The 12,219-nt window shown below is 44.9% G+C and overlaps 1 protein-coding gene across 1 annotated transcript; it reads left to right on the forward strand.

Moving 5' to 3' along the window:
* The first annotated feature begins 501 nt into the window (after nt 1-501).
* LOC125261650 (CD209 antigen-like) lies at nt 502-10,215 on the forward strand. The gene is made up of 5 exons (XM_048180204.1): nt 502-666; nt 984-1,349; nt 1,432-1,541; nt 9,663-9,766; nt 9,896-10,215. Exons 1-5 carry the CDS (start codon nt 558-560, stop codon nt 10,029-10,031), a joined length of 825 nt encoding a protein of 274 aa, XP_048036161.1. The 5' UTR covers nt 502-557; the 3' UTR covers nt 10,032-10,215.
* The last annotated feature ends 2,004 nt before the right edge of the window (nt 10,216-12,219 follow it).

Raw genomic sequence — 12,219 nt, forward strand, 5'->3', positions numbered from 1 at the left:
TCAGTGATGGGGCTAGGCCATTAGTTTTATTTTTGATGGTATAAAGCATCACTTGATTGCTCTTTTTAATGGTCTTCTTTTTAATAAACTATGTGAAACTATGTTCCATAAACACTATTACAAAGACCACAAACTAGCATAAAAACCAAAAAACAAGTCCAACTGACAAACTTAAAAAACCCTGATCACCATAATGGTAGCCAAACATATTTCGATAAACATCTAATCCTGTTAATTCTCAAATAAAAAAATAAATAAAGCCAGTCTGGTTTGTAATAAGTGAGATTAAATGTATTTTCAGTTGATTTCATCTAAGGCTGTGGCTGAAGTCAGTTTTAGTTCTTGTTCTTGTTCCTTCAGTGATTCTGCTCGTTATCATCAATAGAGTTTCAGAGAGTTTTTTTTTTTTTTTTTTTTTTTTGGAAATGAAAGTATTTTTCTCTGTGTTTAAACGAATAAAGTCACTTCCTGTTTAAGTCAGCACTTTTAAAAGAAACCATGCCATTCAACCACAGAGCTCATCTGTGAACACTTGCTGTCAGACATAAGAGAGAAAAATGGAATTAGAGGACATTTATGAAAATGTTGAAAACGATGATACTGAGGATACAACTAAACCTCGAACACTGAATCACAGCCAGGATGAAGGAAAAGATCAAAAGTGCAGTAAGTAGAAAGTTTCATTTGAAGCAGAAATGGTGTCATCGGTTTGAGGAACAAAGAAATAATACTTGTAATATCAGTCTTTTTTCAAAGAACAATGTGTCAATGCTTTTTTTTCTGCTTTTTTATTTGTATTAACATTAATTATTTTTTAACTTTTTAACATAATTATGTTCCCATCATTATCAAGGAATAAACATTTTTGTTAAAAAGGCCTGTGTATTATCTAAAGAAAAAACCTGGTTTGGAGCCTTTATATCTAATAATATTAAGTGAATTGTTATTAATTGATATCTGTGTGTTTTTGTCCTGTTTGTCAGGAGGAAGCAGACGTTTGGTGTTGATGACAGTGTGTCTCGGGATCGTTTGTGCTCTTCTGCTGGTCTCCATCATATCGCAGCACATCTCCAACAGAGCAGAGAGAGAATCTCTGTTCAAGAGTAACAAGAACACAGCTGAAGAGTTCAATCAGACCATCAACAGCTTACAGGACAATTACACTGAACTAATGACTGAAAAACACCAACTGAAGAACAACTTCAACTCTTTGAGTCAGAAAAAACTGGAGCTGGAGACCAGAGTCAATGATCTTATGGCTGAGAAAAACCAGTTACAGAGAAACATTGATTCTTTGAGTCAGAATAAACTAGAGTTAGAGAATGAACTAAGGAAGTTATCTGAGCAAGGTTTGCAAATTTTGAGTTGTACATAGAAGCATTTTACAAATAATAAATAATAGCCTAATTGTATTTGTTTGTTTATTGAAAGCAATTGGCTGTCTTGTTGTGTCCAATGAGGAGAAGAGCTGGTCTGACAGCAGGAAGTACTGCAGGGATCGTGGTGGTGATCTGGTCATTATCAAGAGTGAAAAGAAGCAGGTGAGTTCAGTGGAAAACGTACTCGGTTACGTACGTAACCTCGGTTCCCTGAGATACGGGAACGAGTACTGCGTATGGGAAAAGCTCCTTTTTCCTCCTTGCTGAAGCCTTTTTCAATAGCGCAGTGAAACTGCACGTCTATTGGCTCAAAGGAATGGAACTCTTTGAACCAATGACGGCGCGGCGTAGTCGCGCGAGCCAATGGCGAAACAGCGCGCCAACAAGCCCGCCAATACGGGCGTGGCTTATGGCTCTATAAGCCGGTGTTTTCACCATGGATTCAGTTTAACTCGACTGAAGCGACGATACTGAGCCGCAGTGTTGGAGCACGGCATAATACGCAGTACTCGTTCCCGTATCTCAGGGAACCGAGGTTACGTACGTAACCGAGTACGTTCCCTTTCGATACTCTCACTCATACTGCGTATGGGGAACGAATTCAATCACGCCGTGCAGCGATGCGCTTAACCGATGCTAGCGCGAGTAGCAGAGCGGTTTTGAGCGTTAAGGGCCGAAGGTCAGCTGACTGCATTGGCTCAAAGGGCGGACCCTTGAGGGCTGCAAGGACAGTGGAAAGGTCCCAATAGGGAACGGTAAGTGGTCTAGGGGGGTTAAGACGCCTAGCACCTCTTAGGAAACGGACAATAAGGCCGTTTCTGCCCACCGTCTGGCCAGCAATAGGGGCGTGGAACGCTCCAATGGCTGCAACGTAGACCTTGAGCGTGGAAGGGGTGAGACCACTATCCAGCCGCTCCTGGAGGAAAGACAGTATCTGGGATACGTCACTCTCCACAGGGTCGACGCTGCGCATTGAGCACCAGTCAACGAAGACCGACCATTTCTGGGCGTAGAGACGCCTGGTGGACGGCGCTCTAGCCTGAGAAATGGTGTGCAAAATGTTCCCGGGGAGGCTTATCGGCTCCCATCGAGGGACCATAGGTGCAGAGCCCACAGTTGGGGCTGGGATGGCCAGATCATCCCGTTCGCCTGAGAGAGGAGGTCTCTTCTCAGGGGGATTGGCCATGGGTCTCTTGTGGAGAGCCTGAACAGCTCTGAGGACCAGGTTTGGGTCTTCCAGAGTGGGGCCACCAGTAGGACTCTGTGTTTGTCTTCCCTGATTCGTCTGATCACGTAAGGGATCATTGCGATTGGGGGAAAAGCGTAAAGGAGGAGCCTGGGCCAGGCTTGGGCCAGGGCATCCGTCTCTTTCGAGAAGAAGGTTGGGCAGTGAGAGCTGTCTTCTGAGGCGAAGAGGTCGACCTCTGCCTTCCCGAAGATTTCCCATATCTTCCGTACCGTTTGGGGGTGAAACATCCACTCGTCTGAGGGCACATTGCTCCGTGACAGCATGTCTGCCCCAAGGTTTGATTTGCCAGGTATGTGCGTCGCTCTGAGCGACCGCAGCCTGGGCGCTGCCCATTCGAGGAGGCTCTTTGTCAGGGCACAAAGGCGGCTGGACGAAAGGCCTCCCTGGTGGTTTATATAAGACACGACCGTCATGCTGTCCAACTGGACCAGGACGTGGTGTCCTTTCAGGAATGTCTGGAACGTGGCCAGGGCATGTTCTACTGCCAGCATCTCGAGGCAGTTGATGTGCAGATGGCTCAGCTCGTGGGTCCACGAGCCGAAGGCCGGTCTGCCCTCGAAAACGGCTACCCAACCCGTGTTGGAGGCGTCCGTCGAGAGCACCTTCCTTCTTGATACCGCCTGAAGGGGGACTCCACGCTTGAACCAGCTGGGGTTCGTCCAAGGTCTCAGAGCTGTAACACAGGCCTGATTGACCTTGATTAAGAAGCGGCCGTGCCGCCAAGCATGAAGTGGAACCCTGAGTTTCAGCCAGTGTTGCAGAGGCCACATACGTAGGAGGCCGAGCTGCAGTACCAGGGAGGCGGAAGCCATCAGCCCTAGCATCCTCTGGAAAGTCTTCAGAGGGTAACGGCGTTGTTCCTGACTGATGCCGAGAGCTTCTGAATCATCAGAGCGTGCTCTGGGGAGACTACAGCCCTCATGTGGACTGAGTCGAAGACTGCGCCCAGGAACGTGATACGTTGGCTGGGGAGCAGTGAGCTCTTGGCAAAGTTGACCCTGAGTCCCAGGCACTGAAGGTGGCTGAGGAGCACGGATCTGTGGTGTTCTAGCTCGGTACGAGACTGGGCCAGTACGAGCCAGTCGTCGAGGTAATTCAAAACTCGGATCCCCATCTTTCTTAGAGGGAGAAGCGCCGAGTCCATGCACTTGGTAAACGTGCGGGGAGCTAGAGACAGCCCAAAGGGCAGGACCTTGTATTGATAGGCCACACCCTCGAAGGCGAATCTCAAGAATCGCCTGTGGCGGGGGGCTATCTGGATGTGAAAGTACGCATCTTTCAGGTCCAGCGAGAAGAACCAGTCCCCTGGGCGGATCTGCGCGAGGATCTGCTTCAACGTTAACATTCTGAACTTCCGTCTCATGAGGGAGAGGTTCAGAAGTCTGAGGTCTAAGATGGGTCTGAGACCGCCATCTTTCTTGGGGACAACAAAGTAGCGGCTGTAGAAGCCGACTCGCTCTCTGCAGGGGGAACAATTTCTATGGCTCCCTTCTGTAACAGAGACGTCACTTCTGTGCGGAGGACATGAGCGTCGTCTGCTTTGACTGAAGTGGTGACCACACCGCTGAAGCGCGGTGGCCTTCAGGCGAACTGCAGGGAGTAGCCGCTGGATATAGTCCCGATGACCCACTGTGACACTCCGGGGATGGCTTGCCAGGCCTCGACCCGTGTGACCAGGGGCTGAATAGCGTCCGGTGACAGACCGCTGTGCAGGGGTCTTTGCACCGTCGTTATAAGATGAGGAAATTTGCTCTCTTTTTGGTAATTTAAAAATATTGGGTTCGCCATTAGAACGGCGGTTTGTGTGGGCGCAGTCGTTGTGGGCCCAGGGCACATAACCCGATGAATTCCAGCACCCGGAGCTAAGCGAGGTGGCAGGGAATGCAAGCGAGAGAGCTTTTGGGGCGGTCCGGCCGTGGCGAGACCTGACCCCATCCTCTTTCTTCCTGCTGGATCAGGAAGACGCCGGAGGCGTTGGGTCCAGCACTATCTTAGGGCGGGGACCCTGGCGTCTCGGGAGCGTGGAGCGTTTCGCAGGGCGGGCCCGCAGGCGTTGCTCCTTAGGTGGCGCTGCTTGTGATGCGGAAGGGGCAGGCTTGCTCTGAGGCTGGGTCGGCGCAGGCCGACTTACAGAGGATGAAGAGCTGGAGCGCTTTGGCAAGAAATGTCGCATTGCCTAGGACGATTTCTGCGCGGCCGAGAAGCGCTCGGTGAACCCTTCCACGGCTGACCCGAAGAGACCTGAGGGCGAGACAGGGGCATCCAAGAAGGCCATCTTGTCTGCATCCTTAGTCTCTGTGAGGTTAAGCCAGAGATGGCGCTTCAACACAACCAAGTTGGCCATGGTCCTTCCTATGGCCTGGGCCGTGGTCTTCGTGGCGCGCAGGGCCAGGACAGTGGCGCTGCGCAGGTCACGGAAGGCCGGTGCGTCGATTCCAGACTCGTCCAGGGTATGGAGGAGTTTGGCCTGGAAGACTTGAAGGATGGCCATCGAGTGGAGCGCTGATGCAGCTTGCCCTGCTGAGGAGTACGCTCGGCCGACAATGGCGGAGGTCGTACGGCAGGGTTTAGAAGGAAGGGCCCTCTTGCTCTTCCAGCCCACGGCCGCGGGTGGGCAGAGGTGAGCGGCCACGGCTTCGTCTAGCGGCGGCATCTGCTCATAGCCCTTCTCACGTGAGCCGTCAACCGAGGTGAGAGCCGCGGGTGAAGAAGTGCGAAGGCGGGCCAAGACTTTGTGAGCTCTGCGTGGACCTCGGGGAAGAAGGGCGCAGATCGCTGGCGAGGGGTCTGGCGGGGCCCCGGCAGAAACCACTCATCCAGCCTACTGCGAGTCGGCTCCTCTGGTGTGGCCCATTCCAGGTCGAGCTCCTCGACGGCCTTAGAAAGGATGCGGATTAACTCGGTGTCCGTTCCTGGCCTGGAGTCAATGGGCTCTAGTGACGGCAGGGGGGCGGGCTCCTCGTCGCCGACCCACTCCTCCGCTTCGGATGCCGCGAGCGACATGGAGTCGTCGGGCTGCTCATCCTCCGAGCCGCCGAAGGAGATGAGGTCACTCGCTTCCGCTGAGGGACGCTGCTCCGGGCGTGCAAAGAGGACAGGGGACGGCTCTCTCACAGGAGAGGGAGAGGTCGGCGGGCGCTGGGCCGGCGTAAGCTCTCCCAACTCCGAGCACTGAACTCCTCTGCCTCGCTGTCTCTTCCTTGCCGGCTCGCGGGAGGAAGAAGACGGGAAGGCGCGGGAGGCGGAGCCGCTTTCCGTGAAGAAAGCGATCCGAGCGTGGAGAGAAGCGAGACTCATGCACTCGCAGTGCGGGCATGAAGTCTCGGTGAGCGCGGCGTCTGCGTAGGGCTTGTCCAGACATCCGACGCACTCACCATGGTCGTCGTCGTCCTGCAGAGGGGCTCTGCAGGTGCCACAGGCGAGGCGCGGCAAACTGAGAAAACGGCCGTGAAAACGGCACTTGGGGGGGCTCTTTTAGAGCGGTATAGACCGCGGAAGGATGCTCTGAACAGCGGCAGAAAACCGCATTGAGGCGCTGTGAAGCGCTCGCCGGATGGCAGCAGAAGACTCGCTGAAAGCGAAACCGGAAGCTCGCGGCGGGCAGCGAGAGCAGCGCTCTGGGCGGCAGTCTGCGGTGGCGCCGGCGGGAGCAGGCGGCGGAATTCAGCTGTCCTCTGCGGGGCCTCTTCAACGGCGGAGAGAGCTCGTTCCAGCGGCGAAAGGCGATCAGCAGGATCCAGCGAAGCGTAGATCGTCGCTGAAGGAGAGAGAACTGAATCCATGGCGAAAACACCGGCTTATATAGCCATAAGCCACGCCCGTTTTGGCGGGCTTGTTGGCGCGCTGTTTCGCCATTGGCTCACACGACTACGCCGCGCCGTCATTGGTTCAAAGAGTTCCATTCCTTTGAGCCAATAGACGTGCAGTTTCACTGCGCTATTGAAAAAGGCTTCAGCAAGGAGGAAAAAGGAGCTTTTCCCATACGCAGTATGAGTGAGAGTATCGAAAGGGAACAACCAGTTCCAAGAAATTCTGAGCATTTCTCTAAACATAATTTGTCATACTAAAGGCCTTTGCACACTGAGTCCGAAATTTTCGCATGCGTTTTTTCATATTCGTAATCCTAAAAATTCGTCACACACAGAGACCTTGCACGCTGAGTCCAATGCGTATTAATGAATGCGTTGCGAAAATCGCAAAACAATACAAAATGAAGTCTTCAAGCAGTGAGCACGATTTAGTTGTCCTCTCTCTCTTTAAAAGAGGAAATTTGGGTCCATCCAATTTCGAGATTGCATAGAGAGAAAGGAGAGTTTCACCTCATCAAGGAGCTGAGTGATTATCCCGAGCGTTTCAAAGTTTACTTCAGGATGTCAGTGGCTCAGTTTGATACTTTGATACTGGCACAATCTGTCTTTATATTCGGTGTCTTTGTATTCCACACGTTGTTTGTCATTCAGTGCTGCTGTTTTGTGCTGTAGGCAACGTGGATTGTCAGATGGGCATTCGGGATTCTGAATTGTCAAAACGTCTCTCAAAATGCGTGCCACGTATGTGAAAAACGCAGAAAATCGAACCTGATCGAATATTTTTTTGAAGGACGAAAGTTTCGGAGGCAGTGTGCAAACGTGATTGACATAACGTGAGGTCGAATTTATTTTTTAACGTGCGAAAATTTTGCATGCGAATTTCGGACTCAGTGTGCAAAGGCCTTAAAGGGGCTCTATGTAAGATTTTTACTTTAATAAAGCATAAAAATACCCCAATATGTTTGCAGATATTTAGGAAACATGCTAAGTTCACCTGCTTGTTTCTCAGAAAAACAATGCTACAGCCAGATATTCAACTTTGAAAATGTGCGTTCTGTGTTGGAATGTCTGTTTTTGTTTTGGTCTGTGTGAAACCTCGTGCTGCAGTTTATCCAATAGTATTTCAACATCACAGGTTGCCAGTTGGCGGAAAACACCGCGTATTGCAGCCATGGAAACCAGCAAACAAACTGGGTCAGAGAATCAGGCAATAACGTCAGCTGCGCGTTCCCGCTCTCTTCTCTGTCACGGTGAAGTGACACACACCCGCGCAGACGCCTCCTCTCTCTCTCTCGTCTCATTCGCTCCGGTTAAGTAGTGCTTGTATTGCGCATAAATTTAGTCATTCCGCAGGTTTCGCGCTCACACCAAAAGCGCGCGCACTACTGCTCTATATAAGTGAAGCGAACAAGCCACGCTCAGTCTCAGAGACAGAAGTCTTACAGAGTCACACGTACCAAAATAAGCGCCTTCCTGCGCTTAAACTGTCAAATACAAACAAAAGTATGTCAAAACCAGCGGCACAGGCAATCTTGGCAAGTATTCAGATAAACACAGTCAGTTTTGAATCGTTAAATAGCTAAGAAAGTGAACTCATGTTGTGTTTAACAGTATTGGGTCCGTTGATCACTGTTCATAAACTCTTAAAGGGACAGCAGTCCAATATTCCTGCTGCTGTCAACAAAAGACAAAGAAAATCACTTTCTGCTCTTGACTGAATACGTTTTATAACTTTAATGGTAAGAATTATTTACAATAAAGACTACAGAAATTAAGGTAACCAATGCAAAATAACACAATGTGTTATTTTACATTTGATTACTTTAATTTCTGTAGTATTTCTTACCTGAATAAAAACCCAGTTAACCCGAAAAATGTAGTTTCATAGCTCTCTTTATTCTGTTGCATTTATTTGAGCTGTTTATATTTTATTACTGACTTTTACTTGTTTTTTTTTATGAAAATAAAACTCATTGAAGAAAAGTAGATTTTTGTTTGTATATGTTGTCATTTATAGTTCTTAGAAAGAAAATCGGAATTGGCAAAAAATAAGTATCAGCCGATCACACTAACAAAAAATCGGAATCGGCCAAGAAAATTGCAATCGGTGCATCTCTACTAAAAAGCCTCTAATCCATCTAAATATCTCTATGAACAACAGCATATCAAAACAACTCATAAATCAACTCATCAGCTTACAGTGTTAGGGTAAGTCTCCTCAGCTTTCATTGTCAATTGCACTCCCTATTGTTGCTGGCAACCATATGCTGTAAAAGCTGGCAACCCGTGTCTTTGAACGAGGGGGCGGGCCAAACAATATTTTGAATTTGGACTGCAGTACCTATTTTGAACACTGGGTGTCATTATTACATAGAGACCCTTTAACAGCTAATAAGTAATAAACCCAAAATTCACATCTGTCTCAAGATTGCATGGAATGTGTTCAACTTTTGAGGGAGTTTTAGGTTTCTCCTACACTGTAAAAAAATAAATAAATAAATTATATATATAATATATATATATTATTCACTAAACTGAACTTTTTGAGTTATCTTTTCATGCACTGACTCAGTTAAGCTGTATTTACGTAGAATATTAAGTATGTTTACCTTGACAAATTTAATGTTGTTTGAACTTAACTTAATGATGTTATGCACTGTAGATGATGAGATTTGCAAAGCCTTTGCAATTTGACATTGAGGAACATTGTTTTCCACATTTTTTTACGCACTCTTTCACAGATCTGCCCATCTTTACTTCTGAGAGACTCTGCCTCTCTAATCCCTTTTATAGCTAATTATGTTAAAGACCTGATATCAATTAACTTAATTAGTTGCTAGCTGTTCTACCAGCTGGATCTTTTCAAAAATCTCTTGCTTTTTCAGCCATTTGTTGCTCCCGTGCCAACTTTTTTGAGATCTGTGGCAGGCATCAAATTTGAAATGAGCTCATTTAGTGGATAAAAGTGTAAAATTTCTTCATTTAAACATTTGTTATGTTGTCTATGTTCTATTGTGAATAAAATATTGGATCATGTGATTTGAAAGTCTTTTAGTTTTCATTTTATTCAAATTTAAAAAACATCCCAACTTTTCCGGAATTCGGGTTGTAGATAGCGAAGTAAATGTGTGTGTGTGTGTGTGTGTGTGTGTGTGTGTGTGTGTGTGTGTGTGATAAAGAAGAGAAAGAGGAATCACACTTATTCCTGTATTTACTCACACACAGAGGTGCATTTCTTCATTCATCAAAGAGATGGTGTGGATTGGTTTGTCTGACATTGAGAAAGAAGGCAACATGACATGGGTGGATAATTCACCACTGAAACAAGGGTATGTGCTAAAACACACCCATAAAGCCACTGTGTGTTTGTTTTTAAATTATTTTTTCTTCTTATACTTGTATGAGTGAGTAAACATTTTTAGCTCTTCAGGAACTGAATCTGATTGTATGTTATTCAGGTTTTGGGAAAAAAATGAGCCGAATGATGCAGGTGGAAAGGAAGACTGTATTGAACTGAATCCTGGAAAAACTGTCCTGAACAACTGGAATGACATCCCATGCTCAAATAAGAGAAAATGCGTTTGCGAGATTTAGAATTCATTCTTTAATTTTCACACTTTTTAATAATAATTTGATTCTAAAAATACTTTTCACCTTAACATTTTTATTGTGATTTCCATTCTTGGTAAATGTTCCTGTCAGCAAAGCTAATATCTTACAATTGTTATAACTGATTTACTGGTTTCAATTTTTATGTATCTTATTTTTTATATATATATATATATATATATATATATATATATATATATATATATATATATATATATATATATATATATATATATTATGTATCTTCCAGTATATAAAAACGTAGTTTCTTGATTTTCTAGATTTCTCACTGCAGTAATAACAACTGAAGACATCCTGAGAAATGCTTTCTAAAATAGATTTCCTGTGAATTATCTGCTTTTTATGATTTTATCTTTTTATGAAATCATTGTAGTTGCTTCAATTTCTGGTTCCTGTCCTCTTTTTCCTCTTATTTTTTTTATTGTGCTATTCAAAGAGTAAAATATGCATACTTATCTGGGAATAATTTGAGATTTATGCTGCCTTCACATGCTTTCAGAACAGAGGGCAGTGGGCAGAACTATTAAATACTCCGCAATGCCATTGGTACGGTGTCCATTTTAGGACATTCTCAAACCTCAGTCATACAACGAAAAGGCATCATGCCTCAGACTAAGCTACGTCCACACGAAGCCGGAGCTTACCCCAACCAATCTTTTTTTTTTCCCCCTCGTCTCAAAAAATATCTGCATCCACATGAAACCACAGAAACGACTCAAAACGATGTAGTATACATGCCAGACCAGTATGTGGCGCTGTAATTCTGCCACAGAGATGCACTTTTTACAGTGCATGAAATCATCATGATCTCACAGTCTGTTTTCTACTGTCACTCCAATGCCACCGTGATGCTGCCATATAAAAATATATTTCATTCCTATCTAGTTAGTTGACATAAATACAATTGTATTTAAAGGACATTTAAAGGCCAATTTTATTTTAGAGTTTTTTTAGTTCATTTCTATGGCTTTTAGATTACAATATGATCATGGGAAAATCTACACTTTGTTTTGACTACATTACATCAAATGTAATACATGCATATACATTCAATAGTATGAGTGTACAGAGTTTCAAAGTGATAATAAAAACCTAGATGTTTTTCTGAATGGAACCATTTACTGTCTAAGAACCATTAAAAAACACACACCTCATCTGTGAACACATACTGTACTGTAAGACTAAGTTAGAGCAAATAACAAAATCAGGAACCTTTTATGTGTGGAGAAATATAACATTGTGTCACTAATGTTTGAGAGGATGAAAATGTTGCATAAAAATCCAATCATTGTTTTATGATTAATATGTCATTGTTTCTGCTTTTAAATGAAATGTTTTAACATGTAATTATTTTTCTGTTTAATTGTTCAGTATGTTTTTGATTGCATATGTTAATGTATAGGATTTCCAGATGTCAAAACATTCACTTTTAAAAACCATATCATAATATTATGGAGTGAAAGTTAATAAATTCTATTTGTGTGTTTTTGTCCTGTTTGGCAGGAAGAAGTATATAGATGTTTGGGTCAACTCTTCCAAGTCTAATGAGAATGGAGTAGGATAATGAACTAAGGAAGAGTTATCTGAACAGGGATTGTTCAAATGGATTTATATTTATAGTTGCACTAATAATAATAATAATAATAAAAATTCTTTGTACTGTATTTATTGAAAGTAAATGGTAGGTTTGTTCATATCCAGTGAGTTGGTCTGAAGAGATCCTCAGCTGCTCATCTGCGGTGATACATGATGCAGTAGTGCTGTCATTTCTGGCTATAACATGTTATTTAGCCTATAACACACTAGTAGGAGTTAAATTTACATATGTGGTTTCAACAACCAGATGCATTTAGACTTGTTCAGTTTTGACTGGAATGTGTCCCAGACCACCTTCCAAAGTGGTTTGAGTGAACAGATTTATATCCGTCTCAAATGCGTTTCGGAGGGCATTCAGACCAGGGGCTTTGCGTATAGGCCCTGAAAGTGCGTACGTCAGTTTCTACGCATAAGTTGAGTTATAAATACAAACATGACGGGAAAATTTGCGCACCTCCACGCAAACTCTGACCCATGCGTACGAACGTTTTAAAGAAAACCACTTTAAATCCAAATTATGAGTACTAATCATAAATACAGTGCACGTTCACAATAA

Source organism: Megalobrama amblycephala, unplaced genomic scaffold (assembly GCF_018812025.1).
Source record: "Megalobrama amblycephala isolate DHTTF-2021 unplaced genomic scaffold, ASM1881202v1 scaffold450, whole genome shotgun sequence".
Taxonomy (NCBI): Eukaryota; Metazoa; Chordata; class Actinopteri; order Cypriniformes; family Xenocyprididae; genus Megalobrama; species Megalobrama amblycephala.

Excerpts from the sequence above, each read along its gene's own strand:
- LOC125261650 (XM_048180204.1), top strand. The coding sequence starts at position 558 with ATGGAATTAGAGGACATTTATGAAAATGTTGAAAACGATGATACTGAG. Across the intron at positions 1,350-1,431 it reads AAGGAAGTTATCTGAGCAAG|CAATTGGCTGTCTTGTTGTG; the intron begins GTTTGCAAATTT and ends GTTTATTGAAAG. Across the intron at positions 9,767-9,895 it reads AATTCACCACTGAAACAAGG|GTTTTGGGAAAAAAATGAGC; the intron begins GTATGTGCTAAA and ends TATGTTATTCAG.